Below are 22,172 nucleotides of genomic sequence, written 5' to 3'. Positions count from 1 at the left end.
CCCTCTTGAGCTGGCGCAAGCAAATTTTAATGTGAATATGTACCATAAAACAAGAAAGCTAACCTGTGGTAACCCTCAGACGTGTGCACCATTTGCAATGTGTAAGGGACACTGGCCGTTGTGACTCCTGGTAATCAGATCTCCATTTGGGTCCCATTCTCTCTAGATGCAATAATGACACTTCATGGACAGTTTTGGCCAGCAATGTCTCGAATATTATCACCGAGTTCCATCGCCGAGGCAGGAGCACCGTGGAGGGACGAGTGACCTTCGCCAAAGTGGAAGAGACCATCGCAGTTCGATGCCTGGCAAAGAATGACCTTGGCATCGGGAACCGAGAGCTGAAACTGGTGGCTCCCAGTGAGTGTCGCAGTAGGCAAGCCACCTCCAGGTCACCAGCCAGGCCCTGTGTTCCTCAGGTGGGCCGTGGAATCCCAGACAGGGGTCACATAGTAACGAAGGTCCCAAGAGAGGAGCCCAGCCCCGTCTGGTCTTACTGCCAGGTCTTTTGGTTTGCACACGGATCCAGCTGCACTTGGCGGAGCTGCAAACTGTCTTGCTTGTCATATAGAGGATAGCTACTAAGCCTCTGTCGTCTGAACGCAGGGGTGTAGGGATAGAAAGTGAGGAAGGAGCTTTTGTCTCTCATTCCTCAGAACAGGTGAGTCAGGTTTGAGTCAGAAACAAAGGAACAAAGCCAAAAGAGAGAGAAACAAAAGGCAAAATTTACCCTTGCCGTGAAACTTAGGAGATGGATGTTTCTGCAAATGAAGTCTCTCCCAACTTATTTTCAATCTTCATCGTCTCTATTCAAATTGTCCAAAAGGAGATCCTTGGAGTGTCTTTGGAAATGCTTTGTCCCAGGGAAGAATCACATTTAATTACAAGGGCAACGAGTGTTTGAGAAACAGTATAGGCCACCCCTAAAGTGATCTGGGGTCCTGGACACTTCCCCACCAGCAGGAGATAGCCTCAGTCTGCTTCTTTCTGCCTCCCTTCTTATTGTGTCATCCGCAGATAACTGACAAAATTCTCTACTGTGTCTCTGTCTTGCCCCCAGCCCTGCGATCTGAACTCACGGTGGCGGCCGCAGTGCTGGTGCTCTTGGTGATTGTCATTGTCTCTCTCATTGTCCTCGTTGTCATTTGGAAGCAGGTAAGACTTTGGAATCATTAGAATGAGAATGGCAGCATCTTTGGGGTTTGGTTCAGAGAAGGGGTTTGGTAATTCCATGTGCGGTAGACAGTGAGAGGTTTCCAGGTCCAGTCACTTTGGTTCTAGAGTGAGGCTCAGTTGCTTTGAGATGTTGGTAATTCACCAGTTACCTGGTCCTGGTCATTACAGAAACCACGGTATGAAATTCGCTGGAGGGTCATTGAGTCAATCAGCCCTGACGGACATGAATATATTTATGTGGATCCCATGCAACTGCCTTACGACTCCAGATGGGAGTTTCCGAGAGATGGGCTAGTGCTTGGTAAGTTCCTGCGAGGGTAACCTCCCAGCACCCCAGTGTCACATACATAGCTTGCTAGTTACAGACCTGGGACAGAATTGAGGGCTTGAACGCCACTCACAGAGCTGGATTTGGTGGCTCCCACTCTTCATCCCAGCACTGGGGAGACTGAAGATGGAGGACTGTGAGTTCAAGACTAGCCTGGGCTACATGGACATCTTTTTTTATTTTTTGGTTTTTTTGAGACAGGGTTTCTCTGTGTAGCCCTGGCTGTCCTGGAACTCACTCTTTAGACCAGGCTGGCCTCGAACTCAGAAATCCACCTGCGTCTGCCTCCCAAGTGCTGGGATTAAAGGTGTGTGCCACCACCGCCCGGTTTACATGGACATCTTGAGCATGAGCTCGTTGGGGCAGAGAAGGGGAAGTCAAGGGTCAAGAAGTTGTCTAGACATTTTTTTTAAAGATTTATTTATTTATTTTATGTATACGAGTACACTGTAGCTGCCTTCAGACACACCAGAAGAGGGCATCAGATCCCATTACAGGTGGTTGTGAGCAACCATGTGGTTGCTGGGAATTGAACTCAGGACCTCTGGAAGAGTAGTCAGTGCTCTTAACCGCTGAGCCATCTCGCTAGCCCTTTGTAAGGCCTCAGGTTCTATCCCCCAAACTCAAAAAGGAGTCAGTACACTGGGCATGGTAGCATACCCCTATACGCAGAAGGATCCTGAGTTCAGTGTCATCCTGGGTTTCAGGCCAGCCTGGGCTACATGAGACCCTATAGCAAAATGCCAAAAGGAAAGAAACTCTTAATTGTATCATTGGAATGATTATTTTGGCCTGGCAAAGATGTCACAATGGAAAGATGAAATACATTTCTATAACTGAAGAGGACTAGCTGAGAAGTGAGAGAGCTCAGTGGGCTACTGTTTTGAGGATTCATAAAATACTTTGTGTATATGCAATGTAGGATGGAACAATATATGCTGGTGTTGTGGTGCATGCCTCTTATTCCAGGGAGGCAGAAGGATTGGGAGTTTAAGGTCATCCTTAACTACATAGAGATTTTGAGACCACTATATGATAGTCTCTCTCAAAACCCCCCAAACAACCCTCTATCTATATGTGCACTTGTGTGCGCGTGTGCACACACACACACACACACACACTTTAAAACAAAATATCACAAGGAAGTTAGCCCTTTGGGGCTATGTCACAATCAATGGGCTTCTCAGATGCAGTTTTAGTTGTCTGTCTGTGTCTGTCTGTCTGTCTGTCTGCCTGCCTCATTCTAAAATACAGCAGAGCTAGGAACTTACAGCCAGTCAGGCTGAAGGCAAGCAGAGCTTCCCTGCTCAATCCTGTGTCTCTTTATTATATCGCCCGCCACGGTTTCTCATACAGAGCTTAGAGAAGATAAAAAGAAATAAAATGGGCGGTGGGGGCTGGGTGAGGAGGTGGGGATCGGGGAGTAACAGAGCCCCTGCTATCCAGCACGTTGCCCCTGTCCTCTTGGCAAGGCCAAGTTGCTGGAGGGGCAGCACCTTTCTAAGCATGGATGCCAGAGGTACAGACCTGAAGAGCAGGCATGTCCACTCTTGGCATCTTTCTGTGCCTGGGCAGACTGGCTTCCTGGCAATGCCTCCCTTAGACCACAGTCTCTTTAAGAGTGGAGACAACAGCTTTGATTTCTTTGTCTCTCCACACAAAGAAGGGCTGTGCTGTCACGTACAGCCTCTGGTCCAGGGACCTTGCTGTCACGTACAGCCTCTGGTCCAGGGACCTTGCTGGCACGTACAGCCTCTGGTCCAGGGACCCTCCTTTCTGACAAAGGAGACTAGTCCAAGGTTTCAGTTGTGTGATCCTCAGAATCAGCAGCATTTGGAATACAGAAGATTTCCAGTGGTTAAGGATTTGTTAATGCGAAGGTTGCCTCTGTGTGTGTGTGAGAAACAGAAGGGCAGAGAACCAGGGGGTTGGGAGGAAGCCACGGAGGCAAGTGCAGGAGCCCATGTTCACACCAGGGAGGGCTGCACTCTCCCCTCTCTCTCATCTGTGTTTTCCTTTCCATTGCACATGCTATTTGACAAAAGCAATTACACTAATTCCTTTCCCTGTGGGCTCAATTCTTTTTTGACATGATGACTTGGAAGAATAATTAGGCTTACTCAATACAGGAAAGACACCCACCCAGCTGTACACCCTTGTGCACCGGCCTCTGCCAGTAAACTACAAGGACCTGGGAGCTGGTGCTGACGGCTCTGTTTGCCCACAGGTCGGATCTTGGGATCCGGTGCATTTGGGAAAGTAGTTGAAGGCACAGCTTATGGATTAAGCCGGTCCCAGCCTGTAATGAAGGTGGCTGTGAAGATGCTCAAACGTAAGTGTTTCTTCCCAGGGGTACTTTGAACATGGAGATACCAAGGAACTTGATAGCAAAATTGAATTTGCTATTATATCATGATTCTTTGGATTATGTGAATTTAGGCTTAACTCCCTCTCCCCCAATTAGGTTTATTTTGCTAATATCCCTCATTGTTAAAAATCAGATGCTTTCATTTTTAGTGACATTTTTAAACTTTTTTTATCTTAAAGACTAGAAACTATGGGACTAGGAAATAGCTCAGTGGGTAAAGAGCTTTCTGTGCAAACACAAGAATCTGAGTTCTAATTCCCCAGCATCCATATAGGAAGGCAGAAGTGGGGGTGTGCCCGTCTAAGCCCCAACACTGCAGGGAGGCAGGATAAGACAGGTAAATCCTGGAAGCTCACTGGTCAGCTATGTTACTCAACTTGGCAAGCTCTCAGGTTCAGTGAGAGACCCTGGCTCAACATATAAGATGAGGAACCAGTTGAAGAAGATATTCTGAATGCAGCCTCTGGCCTCCATGTGTATTTGTAGGCAAGGGCATTCACACACACACACACACACACACACATGATCAGTAGTCTAGACCGAGGAGACCATCTCATAGTAAATAAATACTATTGAGTCACAAGGGCCCATGTGTTCTTCTGAAAACCAGGAGCAGGGAGTTCAGTTGTACTGAAATCTGTTTTTCTACAACAGCCACAGCCAGATCTAGCGAAAAACAAGCTCTCATGTCTGAGCTGAAGATAATGACTCACTTGGGACCGCATTTGAACATTGTGAACTTGCTGGGAGCCTGCACTAAGTCAGGTAGGTTCCTTGTCCTGGGCTTGAGGAGGTGCTGAGAATACTCTTTGTTGCATAAACTTTTGAACCATTCTCAGGCCCAGATTTCCCTCTCTGCACCCCAAACAAACCTCCTGAGTATAAAGCTGATAAGTGGAGCTCACTGTTTCCTCTGACGTTTTGGAAGTTCATTGGTTCAGAGCATCATGGCTTCTTTCCATTCTCCATTTTTATACCTGACTGTTTGGTCCCCACAGGTCCCATTTACATCATCACAGAATACTGCTTCTATGGGGATTTGGTCAACTATTTGCATAAGAACAGAGATAGCTTCATGAGCCGACACCCAGAGAAGCCAAAGAAAGACCTGGACATCTTTGGATTGAATCCTGCCGATGAGAGTACAAGAAGGTAAATATAAGGGGAGCACGTGTGTCCTTGTCACAGCCTCATATGTGGAGAGAAGCCTGTCCTAACAGATTCCAGGCCTGCAGATTCTAGGCCAGCACCAGAGGCCACAAGGCTGGGAGCCTACCTAGCCAACCATGTCAGTGTGGATAGGTACACATCTGCAGGTGTCTTGGACCAGGCATTCGCAGGGGAAGGCTGTGCTGACAGGTTTGAATGACAGGGGGGCGGGGATCCTTCTGAGAGCCATTCTCTTCTTTGTATGTGATTTCTCAGGACATGTCAATGCTGCTCTGACAAGGGCTGTCATTAGTGCTCATCTTTTGATGACCCTGCTGAACCTGGGCCAGTGATACTCACTTGTCTCTACCGATAAAACTTCCAAGTGTCTGTAAAGACCCCTGGGAGTACGAGGACATCCCATGCTATTAAGTTACTTAATGGGCTCCAAATGGGTGTTCAGTTTATTGAGTCACAGGAACTATGTTGTGTCTGAACACTCAGGGGGACAATGACTGTTCTCCCGTCAGGAACTTTTCAACGGTTCAGTGTAGCACACTAAGAACATTTTGTGTGTTTATGGGAATGTAGCCCCAGGCTCTGACTTCCCTGTGACTCTTGGTGCTGTCTCTGCTCCTTGTGAGGATGTGTAGAAGGCAGAGAAGTAAAACATGAGGCATCATGGCGACTACCTTTTGGGGATCCCAGCTGGCCCTATCGTGTTTCCCTACTATTTAGATAGTATTGGTTTTATGGACTCTTTAGAAGGGCTTGCTTACTCCCTGTCTTAGTCAGGGTTTCTATTCCTGCACAGACATCATGACCAAGAAGCAAGTTGGGGAGGAAAGGGTTTATTGAGCTTACATTTCCACACTGCTGTTCATCACCAAAGGAAGTCAGGACTGGAACTCAAGCAGGTCAGGAAGCAGGAGCTGCTGCAGAGGCCATGGAGGGATGTTTCTTACTGACTTGCTTCCCCTGGCTTGCTCAGCCTGCTCTCTTATAGAATCCAAGAGCACCAGCCCAGAGATGGCACCACCCACAAGGGGCCCTTCCCCCCTTGATCACTAATTGAGAAAATGCCCCACAGCTGGATCTCATGGAGGCACTTCCCCAACTGAAGCTCCTGCCTCTGTGATAACTCCAGCCTGTGTCAAGTTGACACACAAAACCAGGCAGTACACTCCCAGATGGACATTTTCCTTCCGTGTCATCAGAATCATCCCCCCTTCATGGCACACTTGAGTTTGAGATGACCCGTGCACGCATGACTGATTAATGTCCATCTGTCTGTCTGGACCACGCCATGCGCAGTGTGCAAATGGGGATTGTTTATCTGCGCATCCCCGAGCCCTTGATACCTCCCTTCATTAATGGTACACTGTAGGTACCCAGTTTGGCACGTGTTTAGCTATTTACTGAGTGACTGCATTAAAGGCCACCCAGGGTGAAATTTGTTGTTGTTGGTTTTTTTTCACAGTTATGTGATTCTGTCTTTTGAAAATAATGGAGACTACATGGACATGAAGCAAGCTGATACCACACAGTATGTCCCCATGCTTGAAAGGAAAGAGGTTTCTAAATACTCTGACATCCAGAGATCGCTGTATGATCGCCCAGCCTCCTATAAGAAGAAGTCCATGCTAGGTAAAGGTGCCTGTGCTCATTCTGGCAAATATGATCTTCCTGTGGTTTAACTCGCTACTCAGAGGAAGGGAAACTGGGGTGACAGGCAGCTCTGCCAAACCATGTGGTCCCTAAGTGCAGGGCTGTAAGGCTGGGCCTAGACATCTTTTTGTGGATTGTGCTCTGTGTGTAAGAAGAATAAAGACCCAGGGTTGCTGATGTAGCCCTACGGTATATCGCTTGTCCAGTGTGTACACAGTTCCTTCTCTGGCACTGAAGAAAAAAGTATATACTATTGTAAAAATAATAATAAAGACAGATATAATGTAATCCATTGCTCAGACTTTAAATGTAGTGGTTTTAAATAAATAATTCATTCTGCTATGATGGTCTTTGCTTGTTAACATGTCTTTTGTTAAAAAATGGAAGTGGTGAGAATTGGTGTTTTCTTAATGAAATGGCCAATCTGAAAGTTGGCAATCTTACATTATTTCCTCATGTTCTTTTTTGTTCTTTTGTTTTTGTTTTTGTGTTTTTTGTTTTTTGTTTTTTTTTTTTCTGTGAGCACCATAATCCTGGCTTTTAGCTTTCTTAACATAAAAGTTGTAGGGGTAACTGGAGAGTAGACCAGTTTGAGGTTGCATTTTCTGAAAAGTGTTCCTGTTGACTTTGGTTTGAAAGCAACCCCTTCTGTTTTGAAAACCGTGCTGGGGATGAGTTCATTTGTAAACTCCAGGGGGCCATGGGTGATGCCACGCCAGATGGGCCGCCTCATGCCTGCTCCGGGGTGGCCACTCCAGGGCTCTTGCTTAACCACACACTCGAAGTGAGCAGTGTCTAGACAGGCCTGGGCTTTTTCTGTGATTCTGTATTTTTGGGGGGTGGGGTGGGGTTGAGCCTCTCATCAGCTGCTGCAAAATGTTTAGCAGCCATGGAGACTGTTTTTGAAAAATCTGTGACATGCTCTGAATGCTTTCAGGGTTCTTAAGCAAAAGGTACAATCCATTAAAAAGTATGTGCTTGTTTTGCAAAACGCAGTATGTAATAATATTTTCCGTATCTGCAGCTCCATTCACTTCACATTGCCAAATGGGTGAACTTCCAAACACTTCTTAAAGTTTACCCAATGAGAGTTGTTGGAACAGTGCTCCCTTTCCACTCCCAAATGGTTAAAAATAGTTTACATTGCTTCCCGGGCAGGGCTGGTGGACTTGGCACCAGGGAGAAGGGCCCTGAGCCACGCTCGGCCTGGGTCCTGCTGCCAGGCAGACCGCAGCTTTCTGGCCTTCCCATAGCTGCCTGAAAACGAAATGAATGGCCGAAGCTGCTCCTCACTGGCCTGTGTAGCATCAAAAAGGACTGAGAGCTGCCGGCCTAGATTGCCTGACTCAAAACCCACAGGGTCCTTCCAGATGGGATGAGTGTGTGTGTGTGTGTGGGGGGGGCAGTGGACAGGTCACAAGGGGAGGTCGATGCTCGATCATGGGCACTGTCCTTGGGGATGGCTGCCTGGTCTGTTCAGTAGGTGATCTAACTGGCAAATTATACACAAAGTAAAAAAAAAAAAAAAAAAAAAAAAAAAAAGGAGAGAAAGCAAACCTCAAATTCATCATGGACGATTTCAGTGTGTGTGTGTGTGTGTGTGTGTGTGTGTGTGTGTGTGTGTGTGTGGAGAGAGAGAGAGACACACAGAGAGAGAGAGAGTCTCCAAGATGGCTGAGGTGATGTAACAAGGTCGAAAGTGAAATCCAAGGGCAAATGACTGTCTGTGAGACTCTGTGGAGGAGGTTGGTTTGACGAATCGTTATGTGTTTAACTATTCCCCCCCCTGCCCTGCCCAGGTCTGTGTTTGTGCATGTAGGGTGAACATCTCCTATCTGAAATGCTTGGGACTGAATGTGTTTTGAATTCTTCTTCCAGATTTTGGAATATTTGCATATACATAATGAGATATCTTGGATTTGGGAGCCAAGTCTAAGAACAAATTCATGTCGGTTTCATGCACACCTCAGACACATAGCTGACAGTAATTTTATACAATATTTTTTTTTAGTGTGCTTGTGTTTTGACTGATCTGTCACATGAAGTCTGGCATGGGGATAGTTTTACCATCGTGCTTGTGCTAAATAAGTTTCGGATGTTTGAAGCATTTTAGAGTCAGGATTTTGAGTCTGGGATACTCAACCTGTATATATTTATTTTGGAAGAAAGAACCATTATTTTTTTTCTTTCTATTCTTATAGTACTAGGGGGTTGAAATGTGTGCCTCATGCCTCCTGGGCAAATGCTCTACCTCGGAGCCACACCCACAGCTTCCTTGGTGTAGTTTCTGTACCTGATAAAGTCTAAAACTTATGACAAAATGCTTTCTGGAGAGATCTTTGGACAAGTTTCTGCAAGCTGGTAGATAGAGGGGATGTCTGGATACTGGGCAGTGCCCCCCACTTTTACCCAACACCAATATCTTTAACTCCTTTCCACAGACTCAGAAGTCAAAAACCTCCTTTCGGACGATGACTCCGAAGGTCTGACTTTGTTGGATTTGTTGAGCTTCACCTATCAAGTTGCCCGAGGAATGGAATTTTTGGCTTCGAAAAATGTAAGTTCAAGGCCCAGAGACCTCTTCAGACCCAGCCAAAGCTTCAGAGGGAGGGACATGGAAAGAAAGGAGGAAAGGAGGAGGAAGGTCTTAGAGGCAGAGTAACAGTGACTTCTCAGTCTAGCCTGCCTCCGCCGCTTCCCCGCATAGGCCTGGAGCGTGACAGACTATGTCACTGGGGGTCTGCCTTTCTCCAGCACTCTTTGCCCCACAGGAGGAGTCAGGGAGGGGAAGGCAAGCTCTTCCTGCCAGAGCACCTTTAAGTTCTCCTCATGGACTGGCCAGTCTTGCAGGAGTGCTACCCCCTGGCCTCAGCTGAGGCCATTCTGAAGTGCTTTCTCTTCTTCCCTCGCAGTGTGTGCACCGGGACCTGGCTGCCCGCAATGTCCTCCTGGCGCGAGGAAAAATTGTGAAGATCTGCGACTTTGGGTTGGCCAGAGACATCATGCATGATTCTAACTACGTGTCAAAAGGCAGCGTACGTCACCCCCCTCTCTCCCCCTCCCCCCAATCCTTCTGCCCCCCTTAGTCTCTGAAGTTCTGTTATTTCTTAGTTCAGGACCCTGTCAGCAGCCAGTTCCAGAGGGCTCATAGGAAATGCTTAGGTTTAACAGTCAGACTGCCCGGCATCAGCTCCACCCTATACTAGGGCCGCTGTTTGGTCAAGTTTCTTGTCTATGTTATGCCTCGGTTTCTCTGTTTGTGGCTTCATCCATTTCCTAAATTGCTACAAGGGAATGACTTAGGTAATTCTCAAACAGTGCTATAGACAGCGCTTGACATATAGAAGCAGCCATCAGGGGCTGGAGAGATGGCCTACTGACATGTGCTGCTCTTCCTGAGGAGCTGGGTACAATTTCCAGCCCTCAGGCGGCAGCTCACAATAGCCTGTAACTACAGGCCTAGGTATCTGATGCCATCTCTTGGCTTCTGGTCGGCATACAGACAGTGCAGGCAAAACACCCATATATGCAAATTTAGAAAAAAAATTAGGCATACCCAGTAAGTGTTAATAAATATGTACACGAATATGAAAGCGTTCATTTCCAGGGAGATCTCTAGTTTTTAAGCTCTTATCAGATTTCCAACAGGCAAGTTTAACCTTGAGAATATTAAGACTGCTTGAATAAATAGAATGTCACCGTTTCTTTAGCAATAGTTTCATTGTCTACTTGAACTGCCTTCTCCATCCTTTCAGCCCGTAAGCTTAGGACACATCTGTCACCCATTGGTGCAATTATATATCACTCTGCTCCGCCGGTGTAAGACAGCTTACAGGCTGCAGCCTCTGCTTAGAGAAGGACAGTGATCTCTGTCCATGCTCTGGGCCCCAGACTCACGCTCAATGCCTGTAGCCGTGTCTCTTCCCAGGCACGCTGAACGAGCCGCTAAACTTGGGCGAAAGTGATTTCTTAGCTAAGGTTATATATGAATGTCTACTAGTTCTTCGCAGTCTGGGGGGAGGGCTGTGTGGGTGAAGGATGCCGGCTTACATGGAGGGTGCTGTGTTATATATCTGCCCAGACTGAGTATTTCACTGAAGTTTGGGCCATTTTTGCAAAAAAGACATGTTTGAGTGTCTTGTCTTTCAGTGTTAAAAATCCCACCACATTTCTTACAGCTTGGAAGCCGACACTGGTTTCCAGGATGCTGTATCTATTCTCAGTTTTGTTCCCAGGGTCACCTGAAAACCGGTCTGGTCAAAGGTCACACTTTATTGTTAAACTGAAGGTTAAATATGTTTATGTGTGTATCTTATCCCTTCAGAAGACATGAGAAGTGACGCTGACCATTCCTTGTCTGTTATTATTAAGAACCTACACAGTGGGGCTAGAGATAGCTCCATGAGTGAAGTGTCTGATGTGGAAACGTGGGTACCTGAGTTTGATCTCCAAAACTCATGTGTAAAGCCCGACCTAGTGGCCAGTGCTTGTAACCCCTGTGCTGTGGAGGCAGAGACAGACCTCTGGAGCTCCTTGGATAGGCACACTAGCTGAACTGGTGAGGTCCAGGCCAAGAGAGTGCTTTCTCAGAGTACAAAACAAGCACTTGCATGCACACGGACACACACACATACACATACAAATACACATGCACACACACACACAACCTACCTAGTTGCCAATGAACCATAAACACATGAGAGACAGGATGCAGGCAAGATCTTTAATGCATTATTCCCAGCCCAGGGAGAACGTCTTTTGTTTCTACTTCTGCAGACATCAGAACAGAGCCTGTGGGTTAATTTCCTCTCTCCTTCCCCACAGACTTTCCTGCCTGTGAAGTGGATGGCACCTGAGAGCATCTTCGACAACCTCTATACCACGCTGAGTGACGTCTGGTCCTATGGCATTCTGCTCTGGGAAATCTTTTCCCTTGGTAAGAGCTTGATGTGTGGCTCAGTCTGAATAGCCCTAGAAGGGACATTCAGAAGATCTGTCCCCGATCCAGGGTGACATGTGCAGTGTCAATTAGTCACACTTCAGCCTCACTCCACAAGTTTACCCTTACCAAGTCTGATGTAGGCTGAGTAGACCCAGAAGGGGTTCCCGTGGACTGCTTCCTCACCCCCGGCCACCGTCATTCTGGTTGTGCCGGAGTTGTTTGCCCCCATGGGAAAGTGTTTCTGATGACATCTACCTCTTCATTTTGTTCTTGATTAGAGAGTTCACCAACAGCTGCCCCTCCCTTACTTAGTGATGAATGATGCCCAGGTGAAAGGTGATGTGGCAGGGTGTATAACTCCACATCTCAAAGAGAAAAAATGTTCTTGTCATTGGGGCCTGAATAAATCAGGTGCCTGTTGCCAAGGGAGGGTCCTAATGGTGTGGAGGTTTGACTGGACTTTGGGGATATACAGATTGATTACACATTATAAACCCTATAAGCTGTAATATGGGTTCAGAGGAGACTTGGAGTGGCTTTGGAAGTTTCAGAGAGGGAACTGGCCCTCGACTTGGCCTTGGTTGCTCCACACACTGCTACTCCTTCAGTTCTCATTTTTCTGAGGCCTTGTATACCCTTAAAACACCAGACTGTGGACATTCCAGATGCCAGCTTTGACTTGGGCTGTAATTATGTGAACACTTCTGAAGAGGATGATATTCTTCAGTGGCTTACAACACCTCTCTGCCTCGTTAGTGTGTTTGTGTTTAGATGTGGTTGTTAGAAACACCATTAAGTGTGTTAGTGAATTTTGTTCTAAAGTTGCCCAAGACATTTGGATTTGATCAACCCAGATTGCTATGGCAAGTCTGAGGAGTCCTCTGAAGTCAAGGAGACGAAACCTACAGATTCTTTGAAAGAATCAGGCCATCAGGGTTTCGTAATCAAAGGTGTGTGGCGCAAGTAAAAATCCTCTGACATCCAGTTATCTCTTCTGGCTCGTAGGTGGCACACCCTACCCTGGCATGATGGTTGATTCTACTTTCTACAATAAGATCAAGAGTGGATACCGGATGGCCAAACCTGACCATGCCACCAGTGAAGTGTAAGCTTCCTCCCCAAGCCTGGGCCCGTGTCCACGCTCTGGGGGTGTGTGGGGTGCCTGACGTCTATGGTTATGCCCACACTCACTCTGTGCTCTGTCTCTGCAGCTACGAGATCATGGTGCAGTGCTGGAACAGTGAACCTGAGAAGAGACCCTCCTTCTACCACCTCAGCGAGATAGTGGAGAATCTGCTGCCTGGACAATACAAGAAGGTTGGTTTGAGCCTGTGACAGTGGGCGGTCCGGGGGGGTGGGGGTATGTGGACAAGGAGGAGAGGCTAGCTAGCAGTTATGCCAACGAGCAGCGCCATTCTGCGCTGTTTCAAAGGAACACACAGATTGTGTGATCTTGTGACCATGGCTTCGGGGAGTGCTCTATAGGACCCTCAGTAGCACTGATGAATGAGAACTCTCCCCTTCCCACAGGGTTCTCTTTCATCTTACGTGCAGAGGCACCTGTAGGCACCTCATTCTCCAGACATCTGAGTATCTGAAGCTACCCTGCAGTTAGAACCTCTCAGGACATCTGAGGCCATTAAATTGCTCATTTGAATGCACTCAAATCCATTTGAAACTGGCTTTTACCAGCTGACTGGAGGGGACAATCCCAGCTGTTATCTGTGACTCCAGCTGGTTTTCTGTAGCACGGAAAGCATTGTTCAAAGGGACAAATGTAATTTCACGGACCTATGCAGGAGCTGTAAATGAATGGGGCAATTTTCTGCCGAGGCCTTGAGAAGGGAAGCCACACGCTTGCGTGTGATGAATCTCTTCTCAGACGAGGCGCCGCAGACCAACCCATTTCTCTCCCTTCTTGAGAGGCAACATCAATAGTTTGCCCCAGAGCCTCTTATTATTTGAGCTGAAAGTTCAGATCACCTCAGCACTGGTTTCACCTCTCATACGTGATGCTGGGAGCGGGTGGGAATAATTTACCTAGGTCCATGGAAGATTCTCTGTTGGTGGGAAGAGGAAGACACTACTGCAGAAATTAGGGGTTTTCCGTTTCTGACTGTTGTGACTGGTGTCGCGCTATACAAAGATGGCGAGGATCTATGTGGCATGTTGACTTAGGGTGTGCGCAGCAGAGGGGCATAGCTAAGTCCTTTGGTAATTTACTTTTAGTTCATTTTGTTTGAGGCAGAGTTTCTCTGTGTAACCCTGGCTGCCCTGGAACTCACTCTGTAGACCAGGCTGGCCTCCAGCTCATAGAGATCTGTCCGCCTCTTTGCTTTGAAGTGCTGGGATTAAAGATGTTTATCATGATGCCCACTTGAGTTTTAGATTTTCTTTTTTTAAAGGAATCTAGCCTCCCCCCACCCCTATCAACACAACCTTGTCACTTTATTTATTTGTTGCTTTCTCTTTCTTTCTTTCTTTCTTTCTTTCTTTCTTTCTTTCTTTCTTTCTCTCTCTCTCTCTCTCTCTCTCTCTCTCTCTCTCTCTCTCTCTTTCTTTCTTTCTTCCTTTCTTTCTTTCTCTTTTTTTCTTTTTTGGTTTTGTGGATTTGGTTTTTTCGAGATAGGGTTTCTCTGTATAGCCCTGGCTGTCCTGGAGCTTACTCTGTAGACCAGGCTGGCCTTGAACTCAGAAATCTGCCTGCCTCTGCCTCCCAGAATGCTGGAATTACAGGCATGCACCACCACCGCCCGGCTTGTTGTTGCTTTCTTGATAACCACTTTGACTGGGTTGAATGTCTTTTTCTTCAATGGCTAAAGATATTGAATACTTGTTCAAGGATTTATTGAATATTAATATTTATTCTTTTGAAAGCTAAATACTCAGTTTATTAGCCAATTTGCTGATTGACTATTTGTGTGGGCATTTGCTGTTCTTTATATAGCCTGCATACTAATCCATTGTCTGATGTAGATTTATATATTTGGCAGAGCTTTCTCTCCCCAATTCTTTATATTTTCTTTTCACTTTTGTGACTATTTCCTTTGCAAACAAAAATATAACACTAAATAAAAAAAAACACAAAACACAAAATCTTTATTATTTCTTCCCTCCTTTATTTTTGTTTTGTTTTGTTTTTTGTTTTGTTTGAGACAGGGCCTCACTTTGTATCTCTGGCTGACCTGGAACTTGCTAGGTAGTACTTACAGAGATCTTCCTTTTCGTTTGATCCTGATTGTCATTTTTTTTATGTGTGTGAGACAGTGTCTCACTCTGTAGCCCTGGCTAGCTTGGAACTCACTATGTAGATCAGGCTGGCCTTGATCTCACAAAGGTCCTCCTGTCTTTGAGTGTTGGGATTAATGGCAAACACCATTTGCCCAGACCCACTTGTTAATTCTTGATCATTTCCTGTGCTTTTGGAGTCTGACTCAGAACGTTCTTATCTATGAAATGTTTTCTACTAACAGTCTCAGAGCTTTAAGTCTTACATTCAGGTCTTTGATTCAATTTGAACTGAGTTATGTTCTTCTAGTCTTCCAAGTTTTCAATAGACTGTCTTTCTCCAGTGTCAATTTGGCCTCCCTATGTCAAATGGGTGACTATGTCTGTGTGCTTACTTCTGGACCCTCTATCCAGTTCTGTTGATATATTTATCTATAGTTATATAGTTATAGATAAACTAGCTGTATTTGTGTAATATACATACATATATATACACATCTATACACATATATACATAAAAGGATATATATACATATATACATAAAAGGATGGCTCTATTGTATAGTTTGAGGTCAGGTATTATGAGTCTAGGGATTATGATATTTCCAGCATTGCTCTAGCTATATGGGGTCTTTTGTCTTTTTTTATATGAATTTTAGAATTACTTTTTTAGTTCTGTGAAAAAAAAGGTTGTTGAAATTTGCTGGGGATTGTGTTGAAGCCAGGCTTAGGAAGGCAAGTACTATGTTTCTTCTAAATGTAGAAACTAATTTAAAATTATGTGTGTATACATATATACACACATGTGTGTACTTATTTATCTAAATACTGATTTTATTTTTAAATTTTAACTTATGTGTGTGTGAGCATATGCCTGCTTGTCTGTTTGTCTGTCTATCTATCTATCTATCTATCTATCTATCTATCTATCTATTTACCTATCTACCACATATGGGTGTATGGGTATCTGTGGAGGCCAGAAGTGGGTGTGGAAATTCTTAGAACTGGAATAATACAAGGTGGTGATCCATCTAATGTAGGTGCTGGCAACTGAACTTGTGTCCTCTGCAGCAGCAACAAATCCTGTTAAACACTGAGCCATCTTTCCAGTCCCCGTATGTATGTGTATACCTGCACATGAGCACTCCCAAGCATATGTGTATGTGTAGGTCAGGAAGCCAGAAAGGGGATCGTGAGATGGGAGGAAGAGATCTTAAAGGTTGGGGTGGAGTCATGAAATACACGTGGAAAAAGGCAGACAGACAGACCTATGTGGAGGAAGGAGGGGAATCAACCAGGAGGGAATGATGAGATCGAAGCACAATGACAGATATGTAAACCCATTGTGTTGCAGTAAACTGAGAAAATTACACACACACACACACACACACACATACACACACTCATACACACACTGACGCACATACGAGTGCACACGCACACACATGGAAAGTAGGATTTTTTTCACATTAAGTCAGACTTCTCCCAACACTGATGGCTCAGGAAGATGCTTGGAATGGTGCTTCCAGTATAAGCTCTCTGTCTATTCTATGGGTCTTATGTGAGCCCTGGAGGGACTCAGGGGTGCATTCCTTAGTCCCCATGTTTGTCCTGCATGGGAGTGGTCGGCAACTCATTGCAGCTATGGACCTAGGGAAAGGCTCTTTGTGTCTGAAGTCCCGCCAGGAATCCCGTGGCCACTGGCTGTCCCCATGTTGTGTCCTACTTCTCTTGCTGGTGATGGTTAGTTAGCACACGACTCTCCTTTAGTTCTCCTTGTGGAAACATACATGTAAACCACACGTTCTAAATGTCTGCATTTATTTTATAGTTTGTCAGTAACATCCAATTTAATGTGTTACATGAATACTTTCAGAGTTATGAGAAGATTCATCTGGACTTCCTAAAGAGTGACCATCCGGCTGTAGCACGCATGCGTGTGGACTCTGATAATTCGTACATCGGTGTCACCTACAAAAATGAGGAGGACAAGCTGAAGGACTGGGAAGGCGGCCTGGATGAGCAGAGACTGAGCGCGGATAGTGGTTACATCATTCCCCTGCCAGACATTGACCCTGTTCCGGAGGAGGAGGAGGAGGACCTGGGCAAGAGGAACAGACACAGGTAACTATGGCCGCCTTCCCCGTGCGAGCCTGCCAGGGAGGCTCAGGGAGACTGAGGCCACCAGGGATGTAAACTGTGCTTGAGCACCAGGTACATAGCTCTAGGTCATGAAGGTGTGAAAATACCTCCCATTGATGCTAAGGTGTCCTCTTACTCGCAAGTGAGCGGTTCTCTGGGGAACAATCTCTGATCCTTCAATGGTTTGGTCGCCAAAGCTGGTGATGAAAAGCTCTGCTCTGAGCTCTTAAACGCTCATGGAGCTGAGGAAAACATCAAGCGAGGCGGGGCTGGGATACAGGATGCACACAATTCAGGGCTCTCTGGGGAGGACTTTCAAACTGCTGATTCACAGGTTTGTCTGTGTGTCTGTCTCTCCTTCCCCTGGTGGGCTGCCTTCTCCTTCTGTTTTTGTGGGAAGCAAAGGGATACCACCTCGCAAAGGGGAAGAAGCCAGGGGTTCTACCCACTGCAGTTGTTCCTGAATTCCGAGTAAAAAGACTCACATGGGCAAGGCACATAGTGACACAAGGCAGAATATGGAAAAGACAGCGAGAATCCAGAGAAGGGTGGAGAGTTTTGGCAGGCTAGTGCCTTTAGGGATGACACACCTAAAACTTTTGTTTTAAAAAATGTTTAGCATACAGGAATATTGTGAGCGTACACCTCCCAATTAGTGGGTACAGGGTTTGACATTTGCCTCATTCTCTTTATCCAGCTTGGTGTCACATAAATCATCATCATCACTACACACACACACACACACACACACACACACACACACACACTATTTCTTACTCAATGACTCAAAGCTAAGTAAGAAACACCAAGATAATTCACCCCTAGTATTCTGCCACACGCTTCCTAAGAATAAGAACATTCGAGGCAGGCGGATTTCTGAGTTCGAGGCCAGCCTGGTCTACAGAGTGAGTTCTAAGACAGCCAGGGCTACACAGAGAAACCCTGTCTCAAAAAAAAAACCAAAAAAAAAAAAAAAAAAAAGATGTTACCTGTATGTATTTGTACGTTTCCGGGGCTGACCATTTGGCACTGCATAACCAATTTACCAATTTGGTAGATTCTTCCCTCGGGAAGATCCTTTCTCTGGTTCTCAACCTTCCTTGGTTATCTATAGGTCTGTAGGAGAGTCTGCCTGAGCTTCTCACTTACACATTAACGTACCCATTGGTGCCATTATGGTGCAGGTCTTGTTGGCGAGGCTTCTGTAGATCAGAAAGCAAGAGCTTTTCTCTTCTGTTTCCTCCTGGGCCTTTAGACCCAGAGGGGAGGGGTGAACAAGAGGGGGGGGGCTGACAGGAAGTGAGGGAAGTATGGGACCCCATCCTCTTGCTTCCTACGTTTCTTTCTCAGTACTTTTGTATTGGCTGTTGTTTATTCTCTCCCCTGATAGGATGAGGAAGAAAAGTAGAAACTCTCAAGTCTTGTTAGCGACACCCACAGAAAGACCCTGTGGTAGGAAGGGGCGCAAGCTGACATGCGCAGTTCGCCGTGTCTTCGTTTTGTGTTGGTTCTGTGCAGCAATAGCCAATGAGTGGCTGGCTGGCTCAGCGGCAAACTGGCCATACTCGGCCGTACATGCTTCAACAGGAAAGGACCTTGTGCAAAGAGCCCCGCTGCTTCAGGCAGCCACCCTGGAAATGCAGCCTGTAGAAATCCCGGTAGTTAGTCTGTTCCTGATCCTAGCTTTTGCTTTTCAATCCCATCAGCTCGCAGACTTCGGAAGAGAGTGCCATCGAGACAGGTTCCAGTAGTTCCACCTTCATCAAGAGAGAGGACGAGACCATTGAGGATATTGACATGATGGATGACATTGGTATAGATTCCTCAGACCTGGTGGAGGACAGCTTCCTGTAACTCACAGGCTCGGGGTATCATTTTCTCCGGGAGCCTCCTCGGGATCCCCTTCAGAAAAACCACTTCATTGCAATGCAAAGGTTGAGTAGAAGAAGATTTGGGTGATGTGGAGAGAGAAGTTCCCAGCCGAGGGCCTTGAGACACCTCTGCGGATGATTAGGTTACTTGGATTGAACTTTGTCCGTGTTGCCTCTTGCAACACGTCAGTAGCATCTCAGCAGCATGTGTGGTTTGGAAATGGATGGACAAGGGAATAACAGGCCACAGAAGACAGGCTTTGTTTCCAGGGAACGGGTGGGATTCCCACACGTGTAACTTGTACTGCAGACAACGCCAGCATTGTAATTATGTAAATAACTCTAACCGAGGATGTGTTTAGATCTGTGTCAACTCTCCTGTCTGGATCTCTGAAGAGACCACTCAGTCCACACATGTGCTTCCTTTCCTCTTGGAATCTGGTACCAGCTGCTGTTGAATTTTCTCATGAAGTACATGAAAAACCACTTTGAACTTTGGAAGGTACTGGAACCATGGTGTTTTACTGTCTTGTTAGTGTTAAAGAGGCAAAAGATAAAAACTAACCAACCTTCAGTAGTCATGTTTGGGTCTCTTAGGGAACCCAAGAACTCCTCTGTATCTTGTAATCTATTTTTATAACACTACTACTGTTTAACAAGAATGCTAAATATGTAATCCGTAACATGATTTCTTTACAGAGAAAGCACAATTAAACAAACCTTTACTAAGTAGGTGACAAGTTTGGCAGTTTTTGACATTTATATTAAGTAACATATTTCTCAATAAAATATAATAGGTTTAGTGGATTAAAGTTAGCAAACTAGAGAGCAGAGTATAAGTAGTTATCCAGAAAGTCAAACCTTTTTGTGGTAGTGTTCTAGGCAGTCTCCCTAATCCACGACACTAAGAACAGTTAATCACCTCTGAAATACTAGGATTAGAAATAAGCAAAGCAGAACCCCCGGGTCCTAAGTGTACTCAGTAGAAAGGCTTGAATCTGAGCCCAATGTGACTTCTCAAACTGTGTGCGACCTTGAGGAAGAGACTTGTCCTTAGAAAAGGACTCAGATGGGCAGAAGTATCTTTCATGACTGGTGATGACTTTGATGGATCCCGCCCATACCTACTTTTAAGGATGCTTCAACATCAGCACCTCTCTTTTCCTCTCTTGTCTCAGAGAGAAAAAGCTGGAAACCCTGTGACCACAATGGCACTGTTGAATGAAGGCTATGTGGGCATGAGTTTGGCTCTTTTGTTCCCACTTGTTAACTGCAGCTACAGTCACTAGCCTCAATGATTTCAGACCTCTGCCCCAGAGATTTGGAATTACAAGGTCTGATGGGAGCAGGAAGATATATACTGCTTGGTGCTCTTGAGTAGTCAGTGATCAGAGACTCTGGCTTAGGTTACAGGGAGTTGCTGTGGGTGAAGTGGGGCAACTTTGAAATTTGGAACTGGGCTAGAAGTCAACAATGCAGGAAGGCTACTACTTAAGTCCTTGGCTTCATGTCAATAACATGTCAATGCCACATTCAAGAGTAGGAATGTCCAGCAATTCCCACTCTTGGTTTATGTTTCCAGGCTTAGCTGAGGCCGATAAAGCAAAATCTTGGCTTGGGCCCATCTTCCAGTTCTAGTCAACATGGGTACCACTTCCCACTGGAGGGGGAGGGGGGCTAAGTTCACTCATTTCAAAGCGTGTCCACAAATGATGCAAATCTGTGTGTCAGGTCTTTGTCTGACCAGCTCCATATTCAGTGGAGAAGATAAAAAAGTTTTCTGGAATTGGGGGCTTTAGGTGGGAGGATATCACAAGCATCCAAACTGTCAAACTTGTTAGTGTGAGTTCATTGGCATTCTCTGCAATGTGTCTAATTGCCGACTCTGTATGAATGAAACATGGGCGATGATTACTGCAATCACTGTATTGCTTCCAGCAGGTGATGCTTTGGAAGGCACAGAAGCAATAACAAGGTACTTGACTACCTACTGGCATAATCTCAATGCAAACCCCAACTTTCCCTATTCACAGTAAGGGTGAAGACTGAGCCAGATTGGCCAATTGAAAAACAAAAACCTGACTAGATTCTTTTGAGCCAATTAGACTTGAGCTACATCTGTCTTTCTAGAATCATGGCTCAAGCGGTCTGTTTACCACGCATTTGCACAGCCTTGGTTTGTTGCTTCTTTTTGACTCTAATATCGCTCTGGGCCTTGCATGACACCTTGAGGTTGGATGAAGCTTCTCAGTCCAACAGTTTCCCATCCTTAGCTGTATCTGCCTCTGAGATTAAATGGGAATACATTCATTTTTGGTTTTTGAGACAGGGTCTCTCTCTGTAGCCCTGGCTTCCCTGGAACTCACTGTGTAAACCAGGCTAGCCTTCAACTCTCAGAGATCCACCGTCTCTGTCCCGCCCCAGTGCTGGGATTACAGGCATGCACCACCACACTCAGCAGGGATACAGTTTTCTTTTTAAACAGTGTTTTGACTGTATCCTGTTTCATTTTCTTTTTGGCCTCCTGCAGAGTCCCTGGAAGAAAATTTACCAATCTTTCCTGCTTTCTATTTTTTATGATGACAATCAAAGCTGGCCCGAGGAACACAATTTGTGACTTTTTAAAAAATGATCAATGATGTCCTTAAAATGTGGTCTGCCAACCTGTACAAAATGGTCCTATATTTGTGAAGAGGGACGTAAGATAAAATGATGTTATACATCGATATGTATATATCTGTTTCTATGTAGACTTGGAGAATACTGCCCAACGTGTATGACAAGCTGTATCACTGCCTTTGTTTATATTTTTTTAACTGTGATATTCCCCACAGGCACGTTAACTGTTGCACTTTTGAATGTCCAAAATTTATATTTTAGAAGTAATAAAGAGAAAAATACTTACCTGTTCCCAACATGGTGGTGTGGTAAATGTGTGAGAGCGACCAACTCCGTAGGGAGGGTCTTCCAATCCAAGATGGCTTCCAAATACCCCTGTTCATGTTTTGTTTTAAAAAAGTGTAAATGGAGATCTTTATATTTCAATAAATGATTTATTATATATGATTTAAAGCTATGGAAGGTCTACAACTTCTTTCGCTTTGTTTTTAATTTGGTCAGAGTTCCGCTCAACACCCTTCCCACAATGTAGTCTGTTATTTGTTTGAGGCAGGATCTTGTTGCATAGCTCTGGTTGGCAATGAGCTTTGTGATCCTCCTACTTCAGACTCCATCACCATCTAGCACAATGACCTCCTCCTCCTCTTCTTCCTCTTCCTCCTCTTAATAGACTCACTAGTT

General features: G+C 45.5%; 1 protein-coding gene across 3 annotated transcripts in view; it reads left to right on the top strand.

Moving 5' to 3' along the window:
* The window catches only part of Pdgfra (platelet derived growth factor receptor alpha), a 44,802-nt gene extending 22,854 nt beyond the window's left edge, over positions 1 to 21,948 (top strand). For all 3 annotated transcript variants that reach the window (XM_052198420.1, XM_052198421.1, XM_052198423.1), the window contains exons 10-23: positions 167 to 360; positions 1,061 to 1,155; positions 1,345 to 1,477; positions 3,732 to 3,836; positions 4,527 to 4,637; positions 4,871 to 5,024; positions 6,502 to 6,668; positions 9,131 to 9,246; positions 9,602 to 9,724; positions 11,514 to 11,625; positions 12,637 to 12,736; positions 12,843 to 12,948; positions 16,736 to 16,983; positions 18,708 to 21,948. In XM_052198420.1, coding sequence (XP_052054380.1) covers positions 167 to 360; positions 1,061 to 1,155; positions 1,345 to 1,477; positions 3,732 to 3,836; positions 4,527 to 4,637; positions 4,871 to 5,024; positions 6,502 to 6,668; positions 9,131 to 9,246; positions 9,602 to 9,724; positions 11,514 to 11,625; positions 12,637 to 12,736; positions 12,843 to 12,948; positions 16,736 to 16,983; positions 18,708 to 18,855 — 1,912 coding nt within the window. In that variant the 3' untranslated portion in view covers positions 18,856 to 21,948. The remainder of the gene's footprint in view (positions 1 to 166; positions 361 to 1,060; positions 1,156 to 1,344; positions 1,478 to 3,731; positions 3,837 to 4,526; positions 4,638 to 4,870; positions 5,025 to 6,501; positions 6,669 to 9,130; positions 9,247 to 9,601; positions 9,725 to 11,513; positions 11,626 to 12,636; positions 12,737 to 12,842; positions 12,949 to 16,735; positions 16,984 to 18,707) is intronic.
* The last annotated feature ends 224 nt before the right edge of the window (positions 21,949 to 22,172 follow it).

Source organism: Apodemus sylvaticus, chromosome 11 (assembly GCF_947179515.1).
Source record: "Apodemus sylvaticus chromosome 11, mApoSyl1.1, whole genome shotgun sequence".
Lineage (NCBI taxonomy): Eukaryota > Metazoa > Chordata > Mammalia > Rodentia > Muridae > Apodemus > Apodemus sylvaticus.
This window is presented reverse-complemented; position numbering and strand designations above follow the sequence as displayed.